Source organism: Rhamphochromis sp. 'chilingali', assembly GCF_963969265.1.
Source record: "Rhamphochromis sp. 'chilingali' genome assembly, chromosome: 12".
Classification (NCBI taxonomy): domain Eukaryota; kingdom Metazoa; phylum Chordata; class Actinopteri; order Cichliformes; family Cichlidae; genus Rhamphochromis; species Rhamphochromis sp. 'chilingali'.
Genome location: NC_137939.1, coordinates 662,501 through 675,000, shown reverse-complemented (window position 1 = coordinate 675,000; position 12,500 = coordinate 662,501). Strand labels below are relative to the sequence as shown.

General features: G+C 42.4%; 1 protein-coding gene across 1 annotated transcript in view; it reads right to left on the bottom strand.

The window, feature by feature from the left end:
- LOC308406874 (ERC protein 2) overlaps window positions 1–12,500 on the bottom strand; it is a gene marked incomplete at its 5' end in the record, with an annotated part of 171,936 nt that overhangs the window by 48,476 nt on the left and 110,960 nt on the right. Inside the window, one exon of the mRNA XM_080898149.1 lies at window positions 227–374. Within this exon, the coding sequence (XP_080754275.1) occupies window positions 227–374 (148 nt within the window). The remainder of the gene's footprint in view (window positions 1–226; window positions 375–12,500) is intronic.

Genomic DNA, 12,500 nt, shown 5'->3' with positions numbered 1-12,500 from the left:
ATAAGTGTGGTTAGAGGCGTGGAACTACCAGCAATTATTAACATCTATCTGTTCCTAGTTTTAAAACTCTAAACTCTTCCCATGAGGTATCTTTAATGTAAACGATCATGATCTGCAGCAGGTTTGAATTTGTAGCCCTGCTTTGAGTAGCAATGCCAGAATCTGTTGTAAAATGTGACCGAAAGGCAAAAACAAATATCTTTGTAGTTAAATATGGTGGATTTACCTGCTGTTTGAGCTGGTGCATGAGCCTGTCCTTCTCCCTCTTCAGAGCCATCACTTCCTCCTGGGCTTTCTTGCGTTTGGAGGAGGATAATTCTAGCAGGGCGATGTTGGCATCCTTTTCACTGATGGCTGCAAGCAAAGCCTGCTGCCTGACAGGGCGAGAAAAAGAAAGGACCGTACTGACTGATGGGTAAAGTGTTAACAGCAAGTCACGTCACGTTTTTAATATTTAGAAAGCAGACAGGTGTCGACTACAGAAAGCCCTACCGCAGCTGTATAGAGATGTCACAGGAAGCTCACTAATTCCAGCGCTCCCTAAACTCAGACAGCGATTCCACAGAAAAGAAGCAGACATCTTTGAAGTGGTCTGCTAAGTGTAGCATTTGTGGTACCTTACTATGACTCATGAGCATGTAATAGTGTAATAGGACCTAATGGAGCAGACTGAGCAGGATATGACATCTTTCTTATGTCACCCCTGGTTCCCACAGTGTCTGTGTGTGTTTGTGACTGTGTACAGAGGGGGTGGCTTCAAATGACTGTCCACAGGTGCAGGGGGGCAAGGAGGACATACCACCAAACTTCATCATGCACACAACCAGATGTACTAATTTAATCCCACAGAGCTCGATCTTGCATAAAGTCTGTGTGTTTGGGGAAGATCAGTGATGACTGTCTTCATCACAGTCATCAGCAGGATGTGTTTGATCTAAATTTGTGACTAACAAATTCTGTTTTCCCACTTTGGTAAGCATATACATTCTCACAGTTAGCCGGGCATGGACAAACCTCTGCTTTGGCTCTTTATGTTGTTTTCTTTGACAAAAATAAAAGATAAATGGCAAAAAGAAGCTCTAAACACACTTTCCTACAAAATACACTTCAGCTCATTTTATGATTTTCTTTTGTCTTCATCTTTTGAGAAGTTTGTCTGAATGATCATCACACCAAACTAGTTCACCGGTTCATACCTTCAGTGTAGACACTTAGGTTATTCTAAGCTGAATACTCCAGACTGTTAAAGGGCATTTGAAATTAAGAGGGTATTAAACAAGCATGTCGAGGTCATCTGTGGGTTTGTGTGAGGTGAAAGGTAGAGGAAGAGAAAGGAGGGTGCGTTAAAAATACACTTCGGTCTTTATTAAAAATTGACCTGCATTAGGGTGTTTTTATTCCATGATTTAAGTCCCTGCAGAAATAACTAAATTACGAAAAATAAACATGCTGAACTCAGAATAAAGTCCTGCTGGCCTGGGACTCCACATTTGATGTTTTTAGTACAATTATCTGCATGCCGCATCTGGATTCTCCCATTCAGGGCCATTAATAGCTCTTTGTGTATTGGTGTGTACTTGCATCTTGCGCATGTGTTTGCGTGTGCATGCATGTGGGTTCTGACATGGATTGGAGCAGCTAATCACACCATTAATCACGGCGCAGGACCAAAGTGACACTTTTCGTCTCCCCACACCTCCAGTGTTTTTCCTTTTAATGCTCACTGTAATGGGAACGAACACACACACACACACACACACACACACACACACACACACACACACACACACACACACACAGAAGACTTGTAACAGAGCACGTGTCTTAGACTGCAGGCTTATTTTTCTTGAGCTGGTCATTCTTAGTCTAAATCAGCTAAAGAATTAAATAAATAGATAAAGTCCATATAGATCCACATCCTGTTTATAAAATCCATCCTCATACAGTTCACCATTACAAAGCTCAACAAACCTGATGAATTCTGGATTTTAAAGAATGGCACAACAGCAGTGCCCATTTCACTACTTTTTCTTTGGCTGCGTTAAATAGAGTGAAGAGGTGATGAACAGAGTCATATATGGGCAAGGAATGCAGCACAACATGTCACTGATCATAAACACTGTGTCAGATTAACGGCCAAAGCCTACATGCAGGATGGCCATCTTTACACCACATTGCCAGACATGGAAGCACAAAAATATTGAACCGCATCCAACCAGCCTCACAGCAAACGCTCGGATCTCTTTTAAGATAAAGTTCACACAGATGGAGCTGCAGAATTTTATCTTTACGGGTCAAAATGCTGCAGTAAATACAGCACGAATGCTTGAATGCAATATTATTCCTTTTTAACTGCACAGCATTAAGAATGGGACTTTCTACAGTTTAAGTAGCTGAAACACCGGGCAAAGCCAGGATGGCACAAGAGGAGAGTGCTTTTAAAAGTTCAGGGAATCAACCCCACTTTTTGTGAATGTATCAGGAAATGAGCCACCACTTTCTGAGCACTTCATGAAGGACATTTACACTGTCTCTGTTGAATAAACTTGTGTTTTCTAATAATAAAAAAGACACTTATAATATAACAAGGATGAATTTTCCTCCAGAAAATCCTCCATCTAAAGAAATGTCCTATAATTCTCTTCAGTCCTATTTAAATTCATCCATTTTAGACATTATGTCAATGCAGCAATGAAACCCTTAACTCAAATATAATTACAGCGTGTGTCAAATTACAGCTGAAGCGTGGCATATGCTGCTGTCTTTGAGGGAACAGTCGTCACCTTCATTACACCTGCATTCGCCTACGTCAGTCCCAAGAGAAGATTGCTGATCGAACCCGAGATGCTCTGAGCCCAGCAAAATGAAGCCTCTGAGCCAACGTGGCTGCCATGGTTCAATGCAAGCTAAATCGCTTCCAGTCTCTAAATTAACAAAGCGCGTTACAGTGAAGTCTCCTTGTGGGTGCTCACTAAGTGGTGCTGCGGGACTCTGCTGAGCGATGTCTTCCTAAAACAATAAAAAAGGGGCATTATTGTGATTAGTCTGCCTGTAAACCTCGTCTCCTACATCCTCAGTCGGTGATTGTGTGTGTCTGTGTGTGCGTGTGCTGATTAGTATTACTAACAGTCTTTGAACCTGAATCACACTGGAGTATTTAATCACATCTCATTTAAGTGGCCATTTGGCCTCAGTTGTTGAACAGACTTGCAATGTACATTAATCTAGAAGACAGGATTCATCTGTCAGGCACGAGCACACCCCACACACAAAGACAGATGCTCTATCTGCTGGCTGATCTTGAGTGGGTGAACCCTCTTTCTTTCCTCCTCTCTTGTCTTACTCCCTGCTTAACTTTAACTTGGCCTGTCCCACACAAACAAAGGATTATCTTCATTTCCCTCCCCAATTGAAAGGGTGACAATGAAATGGTTTTTCATGACAAACTTGTGATTAGTCTTCATAAAAGTCAAACCCCAAGCACTGGAGGTATGCTAATAAAAGGACGTATAAATCCAACTGCTGGAGCCCTGGTGTCAAAAAGCTCCTCTGCGAGGCAACTGTAGTTTAGCTGACATGATAAACACGATGCTCAGACAAACAACTGCGCAGCCTTGAATAAAGATCTCCCACAGCTCAACTATAGTTTTGGTATTGTGAGAAAAATGCGAGGTTCTGCAGAACAGCTGAACTGACATTTTATTTATAAGGGGTGAAATTCTCAGCTCAGCTACAACATGTGATTCCAATTGAAGCTTCATGGTCCCTGGGACATATTGAGACATTTGAATCTACAGACGTGGGAGATGGATGGCTAAAGTACATGACTGTGTGATGTGAAATGTGTGTGTGTTGGGGGGAGACAATATGGAAAGAAAAAGTGAAAGAAGAAGAAGAGGTGATGAAGACATCTTCGAGGTGGAGCTGCTGCTCAGAGCGCTTTACAAAGCCACGAGGTACACTGTCAGGTCAGGCAGATTTCTGGGAGACAAAAGGGTTAAGATGGGGTTAAAAGTGAGCATGAAACTGGGTACGTTCACATCAAAGAGTGAGGTTTTGATATGAAGAGATACCGTGGAGTTGGAGAGAAGGGATGTGTCAATGTGGAAAAAAAACAAACAATAAAAAAGATGGCAAGAGATGAAGGTAGCAGGAGAAAGGGAGTACGTGTTTGACAAGACTGAGTGCCACCTGTGTTGCATGAGAGAGAGTAGAGAGGGAAGAAAAGAAGGGGAGAGAAGTGGAGAGGAGAGGAGGAAGGGAAGAAAGGAGCAAAGGTAAAGATTTAGGAGTCCCAGCATACCCTAAATCAGCTCAGCGCACTGCATGTTGTTATTCCTAGGTGTCACGGTTGAGGGATATGTGTTTATAATTTGTGTTATGACTTACTTGAAATTATGAGCGTGGAGAGTCAGCCGGACAGAAACAGATGCGTCTGTGCGATGCCCAAGGGAACCATCAATACTGTCTACCCCTAAGCGCAGTGTGTGCATGTGCTGCATATTCATGTGTGCATGTATTTGCCTGTCCATAAATGCATTTGTGCTTTCATCTCCATGTGTGCATGTATGATGTATTTTGTTTGCAGGAACACGGGGAGTCCTCTAATATCTGCTCCCAAACCATCTATTATGACGTCTTCCCGTTTGTGATCATGCCTTTCCACCACTTAGCTGTCCGGCTCTGCAGAAACATTCCTGGGGCACTTTATGGTGGTTTCTTGATTGTGGGTGTGTAAAGGTGCAGTACAAGTCTGGGGGCCCCTGTCTATGCAGTTCTAGAAGCCTGTGGTGAGAGCAAGCAGAGGACATGAGAATGGGGCATGGTTGAGTGACACTATTATTTATGGTCTTGGAGTCATGTGTTATTTACAGCTAAGAAGGTAGGAAAAAGTCTATGTCCAACATAAAACACACGCTCAACCTACATTTGGTGAGCTTTCTGCAAAGCCAGTTGAGAGGATAAAGCCGTGTCTTAACTTTAAATGTGGGTAAAATGTATTTTTATGAGGTCCTAGTTTTGGCTGCCTTGGTTTGGATTAGCTCCATGCTAACCTGTAGCAGCTAACCTGCAGCCACATGCAAGATCCACATATTATCCGCTTCCTTTTGTATGCTCGGCCGGATTTAAGCCTTTATTTATCTTAATCTACAAGGTAGGATTTATCCAAACCCACCACAAATAAAACTTGCATGACTGCCTTGTTTGTTCCTTTGGAGCAGTTGCTTTATGTATATAGCTCATTACATGTAAATTGTGAGCTTCAAATTTCACATGCTAACCTTGAGCTGCGCTTCCCAAGAAAAAAACACGACAGCAGATGGTTCTCCCAGAACTAGACCAGGTTATGTGTGTTTTCACTTCACTAATAAAATATACAACGCACTTACTCTGCTAACCCCCACTCCCACACTAGTGCTCTGACTGGTGGGTGGTGGTGGGAGTCTAATTGAAAGAGTATGTATCAGTTTTACAGCAACAAGAGGGAAAATACGAGGGGACAAAAATCAACAAATCTGCCAAAACTAGCCAAATGTTTAGAGTTGGAGCAGGGACGAGGAGAGATGGCTGACTGCTCCCAGAGATGAGCAGGACCAGACGGCCACCGCTGCATTCCAGAAAGAAAGAGGGGGGAGAGAGATAGAGAGACCCAGACGGAGAGGAAACGAGTGCAGGAGACCAGGTGGCCGTGCGATTGCAGACAAAGGAGATGAAAAGTGCATTCGGTCTTGAAACAAAAAATTTGCAAAGGCGACGCCAACATCAAAAACAAGCAAGAATGTAAATGAACATTAATGCCAAGTTGAGGCGGCCGTACATTTTCAGTGCTGGTTGTTTGTTTCTTTATCTCTCTTACAGACAGAAATAAGCATCAAGGTGTGTTTCGTAAAACTCAGTGGAGGGTGATGTAATAACAATATCAGTCTCATATCTGTGCATAAAGTGTGAACCTGTACTCAGGTTGATTGCTTAGAATAACAACTGAACAAGGCTCTCATTCAGAATCAGAGCTCAAGCACAAATCTGTGAGTAAACCATGAATACAATCTTTCACGCACAAATGTGCATGAAATTATTTGTGCTCTACAAACAAATCGATCACAATCCCGCTTTTGCATTTAAAAAGCTACTGCTAGTATTTACTAAAAAGAGGCAAAGTGTCAGTTTTGCAACTCTAAGGTATTTTTGTGGGTGGCCTTATTTTAGATTGTATTTGTAGGACTTATAACTAAACTTAACTGAGTGTCAGAGGAAGGAGGAGACTCCGAACAGTCACAGCATTTTTAACAGATATTTCCTTTATATTGAAAATTCTCATTAAGCTGCCTCCAACATCTGAATTACAACACTGTTCCTCTAACACCTGCAGTTACAGTGTATGATTTCTCTTTGCAGACTGCCCCCATTCTCACCACTCCTTGTTTTTGACCAGTGTATGCATGACTGAAATGAACTGACTGAATCACTGTTTAGATATCAACGCATCATTACCTGCAGAACATTCATCTTCTGTCGGTGCATTTTGCAATTTTGCCAATGCGTTAATGTGACAGACTTAGTAATCCTACCGTCTTAATGCTCAAGAATATGGACGTTTTTCAATAATTGCCATGAATTTCTTGTCCATCCCCACAGATCAGGTATTTCTTGTCCCAGTTACCATCTTTTTCTTATGATCAGTTTTTCTGTCTTTCTGATCTTTACTGTCAGAAATCTTCTTTGTTGTTCTTTAGCCAAAGTGAGTGTTTCAGGGTAAACGATATGCTAAACCCCTGTTTTTTTTCTCCACGCCCAAGTCTTGGTTTTGTTTGTTTTTTCTCAACCATCATCACTTTGGAAAGGTATGTCTTCTCTGGCATCCAACACCGACACCACGTTTTCAGACCTTCTTCTTTTTTTTCTTAGTGTTGCAGTTTCCTCTCTTGCAACATCCACTTTAACCACTTCACCCCGAGGTAAACGTGTTTCTTTTTATAGAGAAACGGGGGGCGTGACAGTATGCAGCTAGTATGCAGAATGCATGAGCATGCTGATTTATTTGGTGTGATTGATCAGAATGATTCACTAACACCCACATGGTGGTAAGAACAAAACTGGTCAGTGCACACGGTAATAATTTTGCATGTGCAGTTATTTTTTGCACAGTATAAGAATATACCATGCACATACATACACATATTGGTGAATGAGGCCTACGGAGAACAGCTAGCCTCACTAATGCTATAAGATGCCAACCAATACCTCAAAAACACTTCAAAGGTTATTTAGGGTTTGATGGGTTTTCTATAAAGGTACTTGGTGGAACTTATTCTTTCCAGAACATAGCCAGATGCAGCGAGCTTGGACGTGTACCCACCGTCTTATTGTAACAATAAAGTTTGTACAAAGCTTAGACGTGTCTGCCCACAGCCAGCAGTCAACTCTATAGAGGGGATGAACAGAGCAGACAAACGTAGCTGAACATATCCTGAATCTTGCACTTTAAAAGCACACAGATCTAAGACGAGCATCACTCTGCACTTTTTAAAGCAAATGAATGTATTGAATAAAACATTGAACTATTATTTTATAAATACAACCACAAAACAACTAATTGCATTATATATGCTCTGTTATGTCCAGCCTTATTTCCCTTAAGTCCCAGGTAAATTAGCAATGTTGTTAAAACAACATCTTTTCTGGATAGCTCCATGTGTGCCCATGTGAGCTTGGCCAAGTACGTGTGTGTGCCGGCATAGATTTCCCAGTGTAACCTCATTGTGTGAGTGTGATAAAGACACAGATTTCACATAAGTCAAAGCTTTAACCAATCAGAAGAGCTGTCTGACACCAGGGCCTGAAACCTACTAATAGCAGAGCAGGGCTTTCCATTCGCTTAAAGGGAGGTTTGTTCTGTCTTTATTGTCATTCAGCTGACTGACTGACAGTGTTTCCCCAAGGCGCAAGAAACAAGACAGGAGGCTGCACTGTACCACACACGTGCAAAGCTGCTCTGTCTCGCACACAAGTACAGACACACAGCAGCTGGATTCTTTAAAGCTGCCTGTCATCTGACAGAGAGGTGAGGGTAAGAGTAACATAGCTTCAGTCACACAGTGTAAGAAGACACACACATTCACACCTACACCGAGGGAGGGAGAAGCATATGCAGTAACAGAAAGTGTGTAATAGTCAGTGTATAAATAGTTACATGTTCAGACAGTTCTTCAGCATCATAATATCAAACTGTACATAATGCACACTGAAAAGAAACTGTTAGATTTTTTCATCTGCAACAATAAAAGCCACCTTGGTTTCCTCAATACAAAATATTAATCATTGATTCAGACTGATTCTTTTCAGGATCCTCATGACATTTTCACATTTCTTCTAAAGTGTGTGCAACCCTCTGCAATCACAATCATTAATCTGCTGCAGAGTTAGAGCTAAGCTAGAATCCACTGATAATTAACCACTTTCCCTTTCTTCCTGCACCAGATCTACTCTACACTGTCTTTAAAGTCAGCTCCAAAGAAACACCTTCTGCATTGCGTCATTTAAACGCTGTCTTTATGGCCTTGTATGTTCCACTGCATTATAATAACCCTCTGTCCAACAGATCATCACAGGCCTTTGAACAGGAAATGTCTTTTTCTCCTTCTCAGGCCTCCTTCCATCACTCCTTCTCTCCTCCCTTTCTCTTCCTAATCAAAGAGAGGAGCAATTCTTTACAGAAGAGAATGGAATTACCTCCGCCATGGACTTGGACCTCTCTATCATTCGGTATCTCTCTCCCTCTATCATTCTCTATTCTGCTCTGGCGTGCCCTATACTCACTCCAAAGTGGGGCTAAATATTAAGTTCAAGGAGGTTACGCAAACACGTTGAAACAGCCATCCTTGGCCTAAATATTACCCTCAAACCTTCAATTACCCGCCTTGCCTCTCTCCCCTCATCCCCCTCGCCTTTCCTGTCCTCGGCATGGGTTCTCTCTCACTCCGGTCATCTAACTTCAGCCTGGAAATACAGTGCGCACTCATGACGCGGGGCCAAAAGGCCTTAAAAATGTCAGGGGCAGAGAGTCCAACATTGTGGTGCACTGTAACACATACACACATACAAAGCTTCACCAAAAATACACATGTACACACAATCCGATGAAAGACGGGTCCACAAAACAGTGAGAGCGAGTACCCCTGGTGTATTTTCTCTGAGTTCCAAATGCAGGCCCTGGCGGTGGACCACAGCTGAACCACAGCCGACATGCGGTGGGATGGGAGGCCACCACACTCACTTCCCTTAAAGAAGCAATAGACACGCACACACACAAACAGGGGATCACAAAAAGACACAGGCATTAAATCAGACACACACACATGTTCAGCATTTTTCTGGACAGGACTGTCATGACGATAGGTCCGTGTTTAAAAAGCAGTTTGAGGTGAAGGGACAGATCTGTATGGGCTGTTTCCCACAATGCTTTGCCAGACAATTACACAACCCAATTAATGTGGTTACTACAGCACAGCTAGGACTTCACTCTAAGCAAACTGTGTATGTACGTGTGCGTGATAAAGAAGATGCGTGTACTCTCCTTTGGCCGGTATTACTCTCAGAATTATAGCTTTCGTTGGAGCTTACACTCGTCTATTTCCCGTCACTGTGTAAAGGACACACAAGGTCACACTAACATTCACCCCACACTCCATCAGCCAATCGGAGTTATTTCCAATCACAGCCACATGAGCTCAGGGAATATAAAAGCTGCATAACTAGACTGTGCTCGCTACTAAAACAGCTCCTTTCAAAGAATTAACAGTAAATAAATGCTGCGACACAGTTGTGTTTTACAAAACCGGTTATGAAATTTAATTACATAGAAGTAATGAGTTGTACCCATATACATCATAAAATATGGGGCCAGACAGAAAGTCTATGAAATGTACAAATGTGCACACACAGGGGTCTAGGTGAGGGTGTTGATTAAAAGAGTCGTGCCAGGTCTGGACAAGTCTGCTCATATTTAGACAGATCAGTGAGGATCATGGGATCAAAGGAAACATGATTACTACCTGGCCTTCTGATTTAAAAAAGTCACTATTATTTCCCCGTCAGTAAAAACAGGAATACATATTTCAGCATGTTCGCTCTATGGCTCTCACGCACGCACACAGGCACGCACATGCGAAAGCAACACTCAGACAAACTCACGGGACATTTGCAGACACAATGACTTGCACCGGTGCACAGTGGACACGGAGGTAGACACAAGAACACACCTACATACACAGTCTCACACATACAACCGCGCCGCTCTGTAATCTGGGTAATTTGTACTTTGAAGCTAGTGTAGACAGATGATGGCCTCTGGAACATTCAGTCTGTTGTGTCACTGGATGTGCAGGTTCGCCGGTTGGTGTGAATTCCCAATAGACACATCCCCCACCCGCTACCCGAAAGTATAGCTGTTGTGAATAAGGTTCGTGTGAGAAGAGACACTGGCACAGCTTGTACTCTTCTCATTATTCCAATTCTTGTATGACTTCTTGTAAGACTGAGTGTGTGTGGCTTTGCAAACTTTATGAGGGTATGAAAATTAAAGCTGCAAGTGCCGACACACAGGCGCAGAAATGCACATGCAAGCATGAAACAGCAAAAGTGTGCGCCTTTTGATAATTGCAGCAGAGAGGGGAACTTTCTTCTCCTAACCTTGAGCTGCTCCCATCGAGACCAGTTTCCCTTCGTCTACTTTTCTCATGCATTGGAATTATAAATGAATCCACACACAATATTCATAGATAAACACACACAACGTCATAAATGCTCTGCTGGGCCTCCACCACACCTGTGCATAAATTCCAGCATACATCTGTTTTTTAATAAAGAGACCTGTGGCAGTGTGCAGTTACATGCTGCTGACAGACTCACTGATTTCCAGATAGATAACATACACATCCAACTCAGCTCCCTTGGCACATTACATCACAGTTATTTTAATAATGGCTTCAACTGAGTCCTTTTTCTGGCTATGATTACATATAGGAGATTGTGTGTCTGCATGAATGTTCTTTCTTTTTTTTACTCCTTTACTATTAAATTATCACTTTGTGGTCATCTCAATGTAATTTTAAGAGTCTGAGGAGTTTAAGTTCATTATAATGTTGTTCTAAACACACGTTGGGCGCCTTATGAGGGCTACATTAAATGTCAAAGATAAAAAGAAATTCAAACTGCATCCACAGTATGTATGCAAGTGTGTGTGCATCCTGTGAGGAGGCAGCTAGTACTGTGTTGTTCTGTGTAGATATGTGATGTTGCTCCATTAACACTGCAAAGTTGTGGATGAGGGTGGGATCTTTTTTTTTTGGTTTATGGTCTCTCACCCACCACTTAGCTGCTCTTTGTCAAAGCCATTCTGACAATGTGTTCAGGTATAATACAGCCCAAAGAGCTTCCTACAACAATCTGTGTCACGTGTGGATGTCTTCCCTTTCCCCTGTGAGTTCCCTAACACTAAATCTGACTGTTTGACACGGCAGAGAAAATGCAGGTGTGTTTTTGTGTTTCCTGGATCTTAAAGGAAAACACGCTGATATACTAGAGAAAGACGATATTACAGATGGGAAAAGAGCTCAGAAAAGGTTTAAAACATTACTTACAACTAAAAAAATAAGAAATAAAGGTCTCATTTTAGAGCTGTACAGTGATGCATTAACAAACAGCTTTCTTTTTTCTTTTTTCTTTGTCTGAAAAAGGCCTGGAGACCACCTCGGTGCTGCAGAAGATCTGCTGCATAGGTGCAGACACATGTGCAAACATTGTGACATCTCTCTGCGTCACAGAACAGCAACACTGAAGGAAGGTGAGGAGCATTTTAGCATGCAAGAAAGATATGTTTATTGCTCTTTTATCTGCAGTCATGCAGTCAGACATACCAGGAAGTTGCTCAGAACAATTGGCACGAAAAGCCTGTAGCTGACATGTCAGGATGTCTACAGTGCGGTGTGCGTGCAGACACGTGGGCTTGTGTTTCTCTGTATATGTGTATGAAAGCTTTCAGTGTTTATCCCGCTTGGTTCTGTTTTTGCCAATGTGTCCGTGTACACATTCACGAGTTTATCATGCACTGAGCTCCCGGAGTGACATGTCAGGACACTGATGTTAGGAAACTGAGACACTCTGAGTCTGATAAACAAACCATGCCGGGAGGAGGACCTAAACAATGTTCCGCAATTGCTTTATTACTCAGTGTTTGCCCTAGGTGTCACGTTACTGAGATCTTCAGCACCATAAAAGCGTTCTCTATGGTTCAGGCTTGTGTTAGAGTGTGTGTTTGCTCTGGCAGAGGCTCCCTTGTGACTGGTTATATTGGACATGCTCAAACAAAGCCAAACACACAACAGGAGCCACAAGCAATTAGGCCTGCCATAGAGCATAACTCTCTGAACACCCTCTGATTTCCCCTCACCATCTACTAATTTCCCTCTCTACTTACGCATTTTGCACTACCATCCAACATC